This window comes from Schistocerca nitens, chromosome 2 (genome assembly GCF_023898315.1).
Source record: "Schistocerca nitens isolate TAMUIC-IGC-003100 chromosome 2, iqSchNite1.1, whole genome shotgun sequence".
In the NCBI taxonomy this organism is placed as follows: Eukaryota; Metazoa; Arthropoda; class Insecta; order Orthoptera; family Acrididae; genus Schistocerca; species Schistocerca nitens.
The window spans coordinates 598,965,552-598,979,286 of NC_064615.1; the positions used below are offsets into that span (position 1 = coordinate 598,965,552).

Sequence of the window (13,735 nt, forward strand, 5' to 3'; positions counted from 1 at the left end):
TTCAGTTTTAATCTACAGGTCATAACCAATAGATTGTGGTCAGAGTACACATCTGCCCCCGGAAATGTCTTACAATTTAAAACCTGGTTCCTAAATCTCTGTCTTACCATTATATAATCTATCTGATACCTTTTAGTATCTCCAGGGTTCTTCCATGTATACAACCTTCTATCATGATTCTTAAACCAAGTGTTAGCTATGATTAAGTTGTGCTCTGTGCAAAATTCTACCAGGCGGCTTCCTCTTTCATTTCTTAGCCCCAATCCATATTCACCTACTACGCTTCCTTCTCTCCCTTTTCCTACACTCGTCTCCCTTCACTATCTGAATAATTTCTTTTATCTCGTCATACATTTCATCAATTTCTTCATTATCTGCAGAGCTAGTTGGCATATAAACTTGTACTACTGTAGTAGGCATGGGCTTTGTGTCTATCTTGGCCACAATAATGCGTTCACTATGCTGCTTGTAGTAGCTAACCCGCACTCCTTTTTTTTAATTCATTATTAAACCTACTCCTGCATTACCCCTATTTGATTTTGTGGTCAGCATGCAACCATATTTCCATTGCGAAAATGTATTATATTAGTAAATCAACTTACAAGAACCACATCAAAGTGAGATATCGTGCATATGATTCATGCAACACACAAATAATCAGTGGAAGGGCAGACTGCTACTCACAATGTGAAGGAAGTGCTGAGCCGCAAACGTAATATTTCAGCTTTTGGACATGTCCTTCCTCAAAAGTAGAAAACTCACAAATATTCACACAAGCACAGCTCACACATACATGGCCACTGTTGTCTCTGGGCACAAAGGCCCAAATGCGACTATGCCGGACGTGACCAGCAATCAAAGTGGGAGTAAAGAAGAGGAATGGGAGTGGGTGGGATAGTAGGGTATGGGTGGGGGGAGATGCTAGTGCTGTCCGTGGGAGTGTACATGGAAGTGGTAGAGAAATGATAGGGCTGTTAAGCGAAACACTGGGAGGCTGTGCTGAGGGAAGGTGTGTGTGTGTATATGTGAGTTGGGGGAGGGGGTGGGGGTTAGAGGGGACAAGGTAGGTGCATTGCTGGGATATAAGGCACGTGTAGTATGGTACTGCAGTGGGACCAGAGAAGAGGATACGCAGGTGGAGGACAGGGCATAGCATAGATGAGTCTATGGGTACGAAGAATATGTTGAAGGAACAAGTCCCACCTGCAGAATTCAGAAAAGCTAGTGTTGGTGGGAGATGGCACATGCTGTGAAGCAGCCATTAAAGTGAAGCACATTATATCGGTCAGCACGTTCGGCAACTGGGTGAAACAGTTTCTCTTGGCCTTAGTTTGGTAGTGGTCATTAGAGCAGACAAACAGTTTATTATTTATTTTTCCCAAATAGAATGTGATACAGTGGTTGGCAGCTAAGCTAGATCACATGGTCACTTTCACAGGTGGGCCTGTTTTTGATGGGACAGGAGATGACTGTGACAGCGACACTGCATAGGTTGTGTGGGTGGTGGAATACCACTGTGGGAGGGGAGAGGAGGATAGTGGGGAGGGTATTTCTTATTATAGGTAGTCAAAATCCTGAAGGAGAATGTGACTCAGTTGCTGCAGTCCTGGATGGTAGAGAGCCAGAAGAGGAGCACTCCTTTGTGGCCGTACAGTGGGTATGTGGGGGCTGGTAGGTGACTGGTAAGACAAGACATGAGAGACAGCTGTTTCTGGATGAGGTTGGGTAGGTAATTTCGGTCTGTGAAGGCCTCAGTGAGACCCTTGATATATTTAGAGAAAGACTGCTCATCACTAAAGATGTGACAACCACAGTTGGCTAGGATGTTTGGAGGACACTTCTTGGTGTGGAATGAGTGACAGCTATCAAAGTGGAGGTATTGTTGGTGGTTGGTAGGTTTGATGTGGACAGAGGTATAGATGTATATCCTTGATGTGGTGGTTGACATTGAAGAAGGCGGCTTGTTGAGCTAGGTGAAGAAAATGGGAGAGATGGTGTTGAGGGCCTGGAACGATATGGACAGGCTGTATTAACCATAGGTACAGATCAAGATGATGTCACCAATGAATCTGAATCAGGTGATGGTTTTGGGATTCTGGGTGGTTAAGAAGGATTCCTCTACATGACCCATGAATAGGTTAGCTTCGGATGGTGTTATGAGAGCGCCTACTGCTGTACCCCTGAGTTGTTTGTAGCAGATGCGTTTAGAAGAGAAGTAATTCTGGGTGAGGATACAGTTTTGTCACCACCTCTTGGTCATAATTAATTAAGTTCCAATAAACTTTACAACAAATTTTAAACACACTGCATGTGTTGTGCTTTGTAATAATAATAAAACTTAGAAAAGTTCAGACTGTAACCATATGCACAAATTAATATGCGATGTGAACGTAAAGTAATTCATTTCATATCATTAGAGTCTAGCATGCAAAATGTTCCATGGGGCATGTAAGTAACTAACTAATTAGCTAACTTACTCACTTCTTCAACTGTTACTGTTTGTTACTGCTTCCAAAAACTACAGAGAAACTTTAGTGATGAGTACAGACAAGTGGAGATAACATTTACTTACAGTTTTCTATTATCAGTACGTAATCTAGAAGTGTTCCCACATTCAACATGTCATAAAAGAAGGACACCAAATCCTGCATAATCCAAGTTTGAAATTGGTGATGCATTTTTCACATTATGTAGCTAGACAAGTCTTAAAACATTATGTGAAATATGTGTACCTGTGTGATCTTCGGAGGAAGGTCTTGCAGAACATCTTCTTTCATTCGGCGCAGAAGGAAAGGAAGAACCTGGCGATGCAGAGCTTCCATTGCTAAGGCTCCTACAAAGAATTAGTTCACAATCTTAATAACTTACATTTAACACTGACTTATATAAGTGATTTTTATTGACAGCTGGAAATAGAGAAAGGTTAAAAGCCTGAACACATGCTGTGTAACAATATTGGTGGATTCTGAAAATTGTAACTATCTCTACAAAAGTGACTGCAAGGAATCAAAGAGTGAGTGATGGTTGTTTACTTGATTTTTTCTAGTAGTCAGTTAACTTAAAATAACACAGAACAAAACAGCAGAGTTCGTATAAAAATGTATCTCTGATCTTTGGTTAGTACCATTCAGTATGTTCATAGACAGTGATCAACAAGAAAGCAGAATTTCCATGAATTTAACTGGAATTATTATAGTAAGTAAGAATTCTAATGGAATATGAAGTAGTATTTTCTGATCATCTCAGTAATATCAGCGATTACATATGTAAGTTTAAAATCAAAGATGACACTCCATTTTTCTGTAAGCCATATCCAATACCAGTAAGTTTGAAAGAAGCAGTTAAGGAGGAAATTGACAAAATGATTGACAACAATATAATAGAATGTAGTTCTAGCATCATGAATAACCCTTTAGTAGTGGTAAAAAAGGTTACAGGAGGTGTGCGATTAGTGCTAGACGCATGTACATTGAATAAGCATTAGAGACAGAACGAGACAGACCAATTAACATCGATGAATTATTATCCAAATTTGAAAAAGCAAGGTTTTCTAGCATGATGAACCTTACGGCGAGATATTGGCAAATAAGGCTACATCCTGAATCAAAGAAGTATACAGCGTTTCTGTTTGATGGTAATTTGTTATCATTTCAATGTGTTACCGTTTGGACTAAATATCACAGTATCTGTATTGATATGTGTTCTGGATGAGGCATTAGGAAAAGATTTATTGAAGGATTTAATAATATATGTAGATGATATCCTCATAATCTCAGCTACCTGGGAAGAACATTGTCTAACCTTGAGTAAGACCCTGAAAAAATTTAAAGAAAAAGGTATTACAATGAAAGTATCTAAATCTCACTGTGCGCGACAAGAGCTTAAGTTTCTATATTGTAGGGGTGCAGGGGATTAGACCCGATCCTTAGCGTACAAAAGCTATTAAAGAATGTTCACCCCCCTAGAAACATAAGACAGTTGAAGGGATTTATAGGAATGGATGGATACTACAGACGATATATACGAGGTCAAGAACTGAACGACCCAAGAATTTCATATTTATTAAGAAAGGGAATACCGTGGGTTTGGGATCAAGAGCCAAATGATGTGTTTGTAAATGTAAAAATAGCACTGGTAGAATCACCCATATTACATCATCCGAGTATGAGTGAGCCATTTAAAATCTCAACCGATGCATCTGATTATGGTATTGCAGTAGAACTTTTTCAAGGAAAGTGGGGTCTAGACAAAGTAAATCATAGAGCCATAGCCTTTGCTAACCATAGTCTTAATAAACATGAATTAAACTACATGGCTACTGAAAAAGAACTATTGGCAATAGTATGGAGTATCCAAAAATTCCAAACACTAGTATGGGGATCACAAATCCATGTCTATACAGATTGTCAGGCTCTCTCTTTTTTTAATGAGCAGTCGGTTGTTACATAGTAGACTAATGCGATGGATGTTGTTCCTACAGTGATATGACATTAGGATACAGTATGTAAAAGGTTATGAGAATATTGTACCAGGCACTTTGTCTAGACATGGAAGAGTTAGAATGTACGGAGGGATCCGGCGTAATTTTTGCAATTTATTTTATGACAGTAGAATATCCGCACACCAGGCTACTAGGGGTGGCACAAAGAATAACAGCAAGCATCCATCATGATCTCTATTTTACAGAAAAGTTTGCTAGGTGTATCAGGAATTCCTTACCTCCTAATCAAGCAGGAAAGTGGAAAATTATACGGCATAATTTGTTTTGGAGAGACAGTGTAACATCGCAATGTTGGCGCATTTGCATTCTAAAGTTAATGGAAGGCGAAATGGAAGGCGAAATTGTGTGGTACATTCATACAGGATATGGACACTTCAGAATGAAAAAGTGTACAGCTCATATGAATAAGTTCTATTATTTTATGAAGTTAGGACATAAAGTAGCATCTTTACTTAGGACCTGTGAAATCTGTCAGAAGGTGAAAGTGAGTAACACTCATGTTAAGTACAAAATGTTTCCAACTATTCCTAAATTGTTACATGATCTTACAGCAGCAGAATATTTTGGACCGGTTCCTAAAGGAAAGGAAGGAGTGTCATACATTTTGGTCATCATAGAGTGCTGGTCACAATATGTCGAGTTGTATCCTATTAAAAGAGCAAATACACAGACGGTTATACACTGTTTGCAACAGTACTTTCTGGAGATAGGAAAACCAAAACGATTTCTCACAGATAACGGACCACAATTTGTCAGTAACAAATTTAAAGAACTTCTAACTTGGGAAGATATTCGTCAAGTATTAATATCCAACTATAACCCATCCTCGAATCCGTGTGAAAGAGTTATGAAAGAAATTGGGAAATATGCCGCACCTGCTGCCATGAAAAACATACTTTATGGGCAACGAAAAGACTTCGAACTTATTTTAAATGAATTATCACATTTATCAACTGGATTAACACCTTTGGAAGTAATAGGCAAACCTTTTGTTGGAGAATCTCTCATTAAATGTTTTACTTGGCCTGGACAACTTACTGTCAACTAAGAACTGAATCAGGAAATAGTTACTAGAAATTTAGTTGAAAAGTCACAACAAAGAGTGAGTAAGCATAATGAGAAAGCTATAGAACCACAGTACAAGGTCAATGACCTAGTCCTTTTAAAATAGCATCTTCAGAGCTCTGCCCTGAAGAAAGAGACACATAAGTTTTCCAAAAGTATGAAGGACCATACCGGGTTCAAATGGTAATCCATCCCAAGGCATTATTTTTAGAGGATCCTACAACTGGGTCAGAAAAAGGAAAGTACAACGTAAAGGACAAAAAGTTGTATATCTCACAGGGATGTTAATGTTCTGTGTTACCGGGCAGAGTGATGACCGTCAGTTATTTATGGTGTTTCTTCTGTAATAAAATTTTCCTGCACCGAATGCCCCCAACTTCTATCATCCACCACTTACAGATTATTACAGAAACATACCAGCAAGAAATTGACATTACGTCACCCAAAATTGCCCCTGGTATGTGACTGCGTCATCCTTCACTGTTAGAGGATTGTGCCCGCTAGGAATTTTGACTGCGTTGTCCTCGGTTGTTAGAGAGTTGTGCCAGCTAGGAACCGTGATTGCATCTTCCTTGGTTATTCCAGGGATGCCCCTACCTGAACTCACGATTCGTCCTGGCTCGCCCAAACTTATCCTGACTTTACTAGGTGGCAACATGAGGTGATAATTGGTATGCATATTATCCCTGAAACAAGACAGATTAAATCTGCCTAGCCAGCCATTCTCTTCAGCGGTTTCGATTGTAAGGTCGCGAGTGTCCAACATGGTCTCCATGTATAGTTAGGTTTTATTTTTGCCTGAATTAGTCCTTGTAATTAATCTCTAGATCAGTTTCCTGTGCAAATCTGTGGGCAGATGTCTGGGTGAAATCAATGTCCTTAAATTTGTATGTTCTATTAATATGAATCATAATTACAATGATTCCAAAAATGGTTTTCTTGAAAGCTGCTTGGAAATCCTTTTTTTGTCACATAGTTCTAAGTAAATATGGAGAACCATACCTGGCACATAACTTTCAAAATAATTTCTGAATTAATGAGAATACCATTCTCACACTGAATGTAAGATAATTGAGTTAAAGTCATTGAAGCATATTTTTCTTAGTAAACTGAATGGAATATTATATTTGTGGAAAACATAATATTGTGTGACTAATTAAATGAGGACCTTCCAGGTTGAAACACATTGCTTCTGTGATGCCATCGATCCATCTCATCCTCTGACGTCCTCTTCTTCTAGTTCCTTTAATGCTGGGGAAGATTGAAGGAACTAGAAGAAGAGGACGTCAGAGGATGAGATGGATCGATGGAATCACAGAAGCAATGTGTTCCAACCTGGAAGGTCTACGGGAGAAAGTGCAAGACAGGAAAAAGTGGCGTGATTTGGTTCATGGGGTCACGAAGAGTCGGAACCGACTAAACGAATAGAGAGAGAGAGAGAGAGAGAGAGAGAGAGAGAATTAAATGATTGTGATAATGGAATACATAATTTTATACTTGGTACAGAATATTTTATACCTTTTATGAGATGTGACATAGATGGGAGGGTTTGTTTCAATGTCGAAAGGGGGTGGGCAGCGTACATAAAAGCACGATTTACACTAACAGATAAATCGTGACTAACAAAAACACACATCACACCTTTCAAATGACCCTCGCAAACAAGTGTGCCTGATTCTTCGCCATTTGCCGTTTCCATAGGGTTGCTAATATTTTCCTCGGGGACCTCAAGGGTGAAGGTGGGAATGTCCGTTCTGTAGGAAACGATTTAACACCATGCCTCCTCCGACTTCTCACTCTAGTACCAGCAAGGTAGGGATCATGGGCAAGGGGGGGTGGGAAGGGTTTCCTGTCTTTAGGGCTGTCTTCTTTCTCTTCTTCAATCTTAGCAACCACACCTACCTTTATACCTCTCTTACTTCTTGTTTGAGGACCTATCTATTTTTCCCTCTTTCCATATTCATCTACTTCTTTCGCAGAAGTCCTTCCTAGTTTCCGTGGTTTCCAATAACCTAAAACTTATCTTCAGATAAGAAGGCCGAGGAATCAGACTAGACGAAAACATTTCTGCATACACACAAAGAAATACGAATATGCAAACAATGAAGTTACAGATTAAAAGGATGTAAGAACCGCCAAGGGTTGTAGGGGAAATAGATATGTGTACATCTGGAAAAAGGCACAATTTTTTTTTTTAAGTGACGGTCTATATCATTCCTTTTTTTTGTCTTATCTTGTATATACATACAAAAGTCAGGATAGCAAACACTCTGATGAAGTGATGAGTCACAGAGTAGTGGGACTTGATCATTATGTATAGACACAGTATCTACTAAGAGTTGGTTAATACAGGTAGACATAGTATCTACCATGAGTTGAATAATATGTGTAGACATAATATCTACTAAGATTATAGAAGTTGAGAAGTGGAAGAGGACTCTATGGTATTAGAGGAGGTGCTAAGAAGTGAGAGTGAAGTGTAAAATATATTTTATTTTTACCAGGAAATATTTAATTATAGTGTACATAAAGATGTATACTAGGGCAATGAACCATGAGGCCACTCATAAAGGATATGGGGGATGTACCTGGCATTTGCTAATGATATAGGACAGGTGTACCTACATAGAGATAGGACGACCTGTGGCCTGATGAATAGGGATGTTTTCTAAAGGGGCGTACCTACCAGAATGGAAGGAGAAAGTGCACTCATAGGGTCAACCCACATGTAAGGTATAGGTACTGATCCCAGGGGAAAAGGACAGTATCGTGACAGAAGTCACACATTTAATAGGAATAATTCTGGTAAGTTTGAATTCTATATACCACTAGCTTTATTATGTTTTATGTGGGTTTACAAGGGTCGAAAAGAACACTTTTATTTGCCCAGAGTTCCTCCAAACTACTATAAACAATGACACTAGTACATACTAAGGAAAAAATACTACAAAGAATTAGAATGAAGAATAAGTGTCATGAACACCTGGAATTTACAATTGGATAAACAGCAGAAAAAAGAAACAAAAATTGGTCCTCATGATTTTTTTAGATATTGAAAGAGCTAACTCCAACATTGATTGAAATATTCACGTTTTATAATTAAAGTAAAATGAAAAAAGTAAGGAATAGCTAAATAATAAGAAAAACGATATTCACGGTTGTTAAAAGAACAAGGTATACTGTTGAAATATGAATTGTAATTAATAGAATGCATCATGAGAGAGACGAATCTGACCTACTGTGCATTGTATGTTTGTGTGTGCAGGTCTAAAAACAGTCACGAGCAAAATGTGGATGCGGCGGCCGACAAGTACCGGCTGTATGATCCATAAAGTTTCAGTGTATGTGTAGAGAAAGCCTTTGCTATACTTTGCTGGTTTAGTGACTGTGATGATTGTTAAGGACAAATGAAGAAATGAGATTAGAGTTTCAAGTTAATTCATGTGTTGGACTTGCTAGAAGCAAGACATGTTCATATTTTCTGGTGGTTATTAAACCAACTCTGTCATAAATGTATCTTAATAGAGTCTAATGTTTGACAACTTGGTTGACTCGCAGGAGTTTGAATATTTATATGAGAAATGGTGAATTTGTTTTTTGTGGAAGTTGAAATATACCATGACTGAACTAAATGTATTCTTCGAGTACCAAATTATTTCAAGAGTAGAGAGAGGATCTGATAAATTCCCTTAACCAGCTTTATTCTTCGGAGAAGACGTTTTTGGAGATCGACGTGGCCAGCTATCCAGAGAAGAAGATCGGCTGTGCATACCAAGTAAGTCAACCTATGGGAGAGAGGTGGGAAGTTTGCAAACCAGCTCCACATCACTTCTTGTCATCTAAAGCGTTAGATGTTGAGTAGCAGCGTTTGTCACACCTTCTGCAAATACTAAAATAACATTGAGTGCCCTACTGCAGAAAATGTTCTAACACAGTAAATGAAGATCTGCCCACCAATTTCATATCAATAAAGGCATTTGAGCAGGGAATGGAAGGAAAAAAGAACACTCACAATACAGCCCCAGGAAATTAAAATGAAGAATGAATTTGAGTTTTGTACCTTTTTTAAAATAATGTACATGAGTTAAAGGATATGGTACTTGAAAACAATAACAGAGTAAACCAGAAGTTGGTTATGCTACTACACGAGAGGGGGGAGGGTACACTAAAGTTTTGATTGATCCAACAACAGTCTCAATTTCTGTTACAATGAAAGACGTATTACCTGCTTCTTGCTCCTTAGGTGAACTCTTTGGGTCACGGCTGGCCAGAATTGGCTTGCTGTAACGAGCTGTAAACTGCTTCTCTGTCCCAAGGAATCCTGGCATAAGGAAGTCAAACAAGGACCACAACTCCAAAACATTGTTCTGTATTGGTGTCCCTGACAGTATCAGTCTGTGATTTGCTACAAGCTGCTTGACTGCTTTGGATGCCTGTAGAGAAAGAGAACAAATAAGTTACAAAATGGAGAAACTTTCTTGGTACTTGTTCAGATTCCAGTTATCAGGTGGTGACTCAGCCTTTAGTGGTTCTTAAAACTGTGGATACTGCCCCCCTCCCCCCGTCCAAATCGTATGATTTGTAAGGTATTCATGAAGAGCTACGTTTATATTGAATTACATTTTTTAAAATTTTTACATAATAATTAATTGCACTGTATGGGGTTTTTCTGTTAGACTTGCAAAGAACTAAAATTTTATTAAAAGCCTCAGTAATACAAAAACTGAATTACTCTTAATCATTTATATGAAAAATAAGACTTTAACTACTGACAATGCTAATTCTATAGTCATTTAATAATTCAAGTCTTCAGTTTCTGTCCTGTAGCAGGCATTAACATCCACACACTGTTCTGTATTGTACTGTAGAGAGAATAACAAAAGATGACTTCTATTTTTGAAAAACACATATAACCTGTTTATTCACAAAGATGAACATTTGTGGCAGGTTAAAACTACTTGCCAGGTGTACAATGACACAAAAATTCATCCATCTTGAGTTAGTGCTTCATCACTGATCCAGCCAATCACGCAACATGCGCTAAATGAAGTTGTCAATCAGCTTTCCAGCTAATCTGACAGTTCAAAGAGAAAATTAAGGAAAATATTTCATGTTTAAGTCTTAATCTACACAGTGTTCCAAGCAGTTGTAAATATTCAACTCAGTGAACACAACAAAAAAAGCAGTTAGGAAATTTCAGCTTTGTGATATGGCTGTGATTAAGTCAATCATTCCGCAATGTCCTTTTCCCTACGGAGAACCTATGTGGAGACTGGACATGCAGCAGAGGTAATCAGAGGTCAGTGTATAAAACACCTTCCTGTGCTTTTGTAGGTAAAATCTACAAAGAAAGAGGGTTTCAGGTGGACACTCAAGTTCAAAACATGGATTTAATCTGCTACAAATATTCGGTGTTGAAATACTATGTTTTCTATTCGGTGTTGAAATACTATGTTTTCTTCATTTTTTCCTTTGTGAATCTGACATGTTGTGCACACCTCCATAATACACTAGTGCCACCATTATAGACACTCAGGAGTTATCCCACCAATCCTAGCTAAGTCTTTATTTTTTATTATCTATATCCACAGTACGAATGCTAAAATAATACACTTAGTTATCATAATGTGGACAAAAAAGCTGTTCATTTCCTATCTGTGACAAAATAACAATTATAAAACTGCGCTTACAAGGAAAGAATACATCTGCCATTTTAGGGAGAAATGTAAGATAATTATTGTAACTTCTACTCAATGACAGTCATCTTGTGAACAGCACTGAAGAAACAGTGGTTAAAAAACATCAGATACATTTCTTCACTATCATGATATTATTATTGAATGTGATCTCTATGGTTGCCTTTCTCCTGTGACACTGGATGCATTAGAATTATGTGATACGCATAAAAATGTTTGAGGCAGTGGAGTGATAAATCTAACTTATTTTAACAATATAATGAAAAGGATGCCTGCTACTCGCCATACAGAGGAGACACTGAATCGCAAAATGGGACACCAAAAAGACTCTTCGAAAGTTAGTTTTCGGCCAAACAGGCCTTTGTCAAAAGTAGACAACACATGCACACACTCATGCAAACACAACTCTCGCGCGCGCACACACACACACACACACACACACACACACACACACACACACACACACACACACACCAACTCTGGAAGCTAGAGCCAACAAACATAAATTTTATTTCTCCCCAAAATCTAATATTCAGCATGATAAATGATAAATTAAATGTGATGTTTCTATTCAAAAAATACAGATTTTACAAAAGGTGCAGCTTTTACTCTTTGTATTTGATCTTACTAGTTTCTGCCTCCACTAGGTTTCCCAAATTCCTAATTATATGCTTAATATAATAGAGGGAAACATTCCACGTGGGAAAAAAAAATATATCTAAAAACAAAGATGATGTGACTTACCGAACGAAAGCGCTGGCAGGTCGATAGACACACAAACAAACACAAACACACACACAAAATTCAAGCTTTCGCAACAAACTGTTGCCTCATCAGGAAAGACGAAAGGATGTGGGTTTTAAGGGAGAGGGTAAGGAGTCATTCCAATCCCGGGAGCGGAAAGACTTACCTTAGAGGGAAAAAAGGACAGGCATACCTGTCCTTTTTTCCCACTAAGGTAAGTCTTTCTGCTCCCGGGATTGGAATGACTCCTTACCCTCTCCCTTAAAACCCACATCCTTTCGTCTTTCCCTCTCCTTCCCCTCTTTCCTGATGAGGCAACAGTTTGTTGCGAAAGCTTGAATTTTGTGTGTGTGTTTGTGTTTGTTTGTGTGTCTATCGACCTGCCAGCGCTTTCGTTCGGTAAGTCACATCATCTTTGTTTTTAGATATAATTATATGCTTACCTTAACAATAAGATCCATCTCCTTATCTGTGTCTGCAGATGCATCTAACATGATGAACGCTAATGTTAGGACAAGAAGCAAAATGCATTGACGCACAAGTGTCATAGATATAGGCACTCTATGATGTAATTAGGTAGTGTGATGATTTTACATAACTACTTGTTTTCTGAAAGATGTTGGAAAGGCTAAAGTAAGCAACTCACTGAATAACTGGATTGTTCAGTCATTGATACACACATAAAACACTACTGAGAATACTGCTAGTTTTCGGACTCTTCCTTCTACAGAGCTATAGAGTACAGACAGACAGACACACACACACACACACACACACACACACAACCAACCAATTGCATTGTTACATTGTCCCAGCTGACAACATTTTGCTGGTACTGTAACTTAACTGGGATAACAGGTTGTGTCCAGTATAGTAGGCAATGGTAGAAAGGAGGAAAAGAGCAGGGGGGAGGGTTGGGAAAGAGTGGCTGATGGATGGGAGGGAGAGGCAGAAGGGGCACAGAATATAAATGTGGCACCAGTGAGCTTGCTATAAAGGCAGACATGGAGAGTTGTAGACACTGCCCATTGACTAACACATGAAAGAGTACTTGCATTTTATCTGCCATCCCTTCAACATGGAACGGTCACTTCCATCTGGTCAGGCCAACCGTGGACAGTGCATCTGCAATGACAGGCCACCTCTTGCCCAGTATGCTGAAGGTCTTATTAAGGACTTCACAAAGAGGCATTACTATCCCAACATCGTTCCTTAACAGCTTTCCCATGCCATATTCACACAAGCCCCTAATCCTCTGATCAATCCCAGGAACCAGCTGCAATGGAGCACCCACTTCCTCACCGTTCAATGTCATCCTGGACTAGAACGGAACAACACCCTTCCCAGGGCTTGGACTGCTTGCCATTGTGCTCAGAAATAAGGAGCACCCTCCTCACAATCCTTCCCAATATGGTATTCCTCCACCCACTCAATCTTAGAAATATCTTAGTCAATCCTTATAAGACGCACACTACCAAGCCCTTGCCATATGGGTCGGGTCATACAACTGTGGAAGGCACAGGTGCAAGACCTGTCTGATACACATACTCTACTCCAGTCCTGTCATATGCATATCATATCCTATCAGAGACAAGATAACATGTGAAAGCAATTATATTATATATCAGCTTTGTTGTACTTGTTTGCAAAAGCTACGTGAGGGTATTACCACAACCTCTTCTGTAATCCTCCGTGTCTCAAACTTGGCTATCCCCTGTCTCACACCCAT

At 38.9% G+C, this 13,735-nt stretch overlaps 1 protein-coding gene across 1 annotated transcript in view; it reads right to left on the bottom strand.

Annotated features, from left to right (window-relative positions):
• LOC126236674 (TATA-binding protein-associated factor 172) overlaps window positions 1-13,735 on the bottom strand; it is a 320,919-nt gene that overhangs the window by 102,550 nt on the left and 204,634 nt on the right. The window contains exons 28-29 of the mRNA XM_049946158.1: window positions 9,792-9,999; window positions 2,733-2,833 (exon numbers count right to left, since the gene is read on the bottom strand). Coding sequence (XP_049802115.1) covers window positions 2,733-2,833; window positions 9,792-9,999 — 309 coding nt within the window. The remainder of the gene's footprint in view (window positions 1-2,732; window positions 2,834-9,791; window positions 10,000-13,735) is intronic.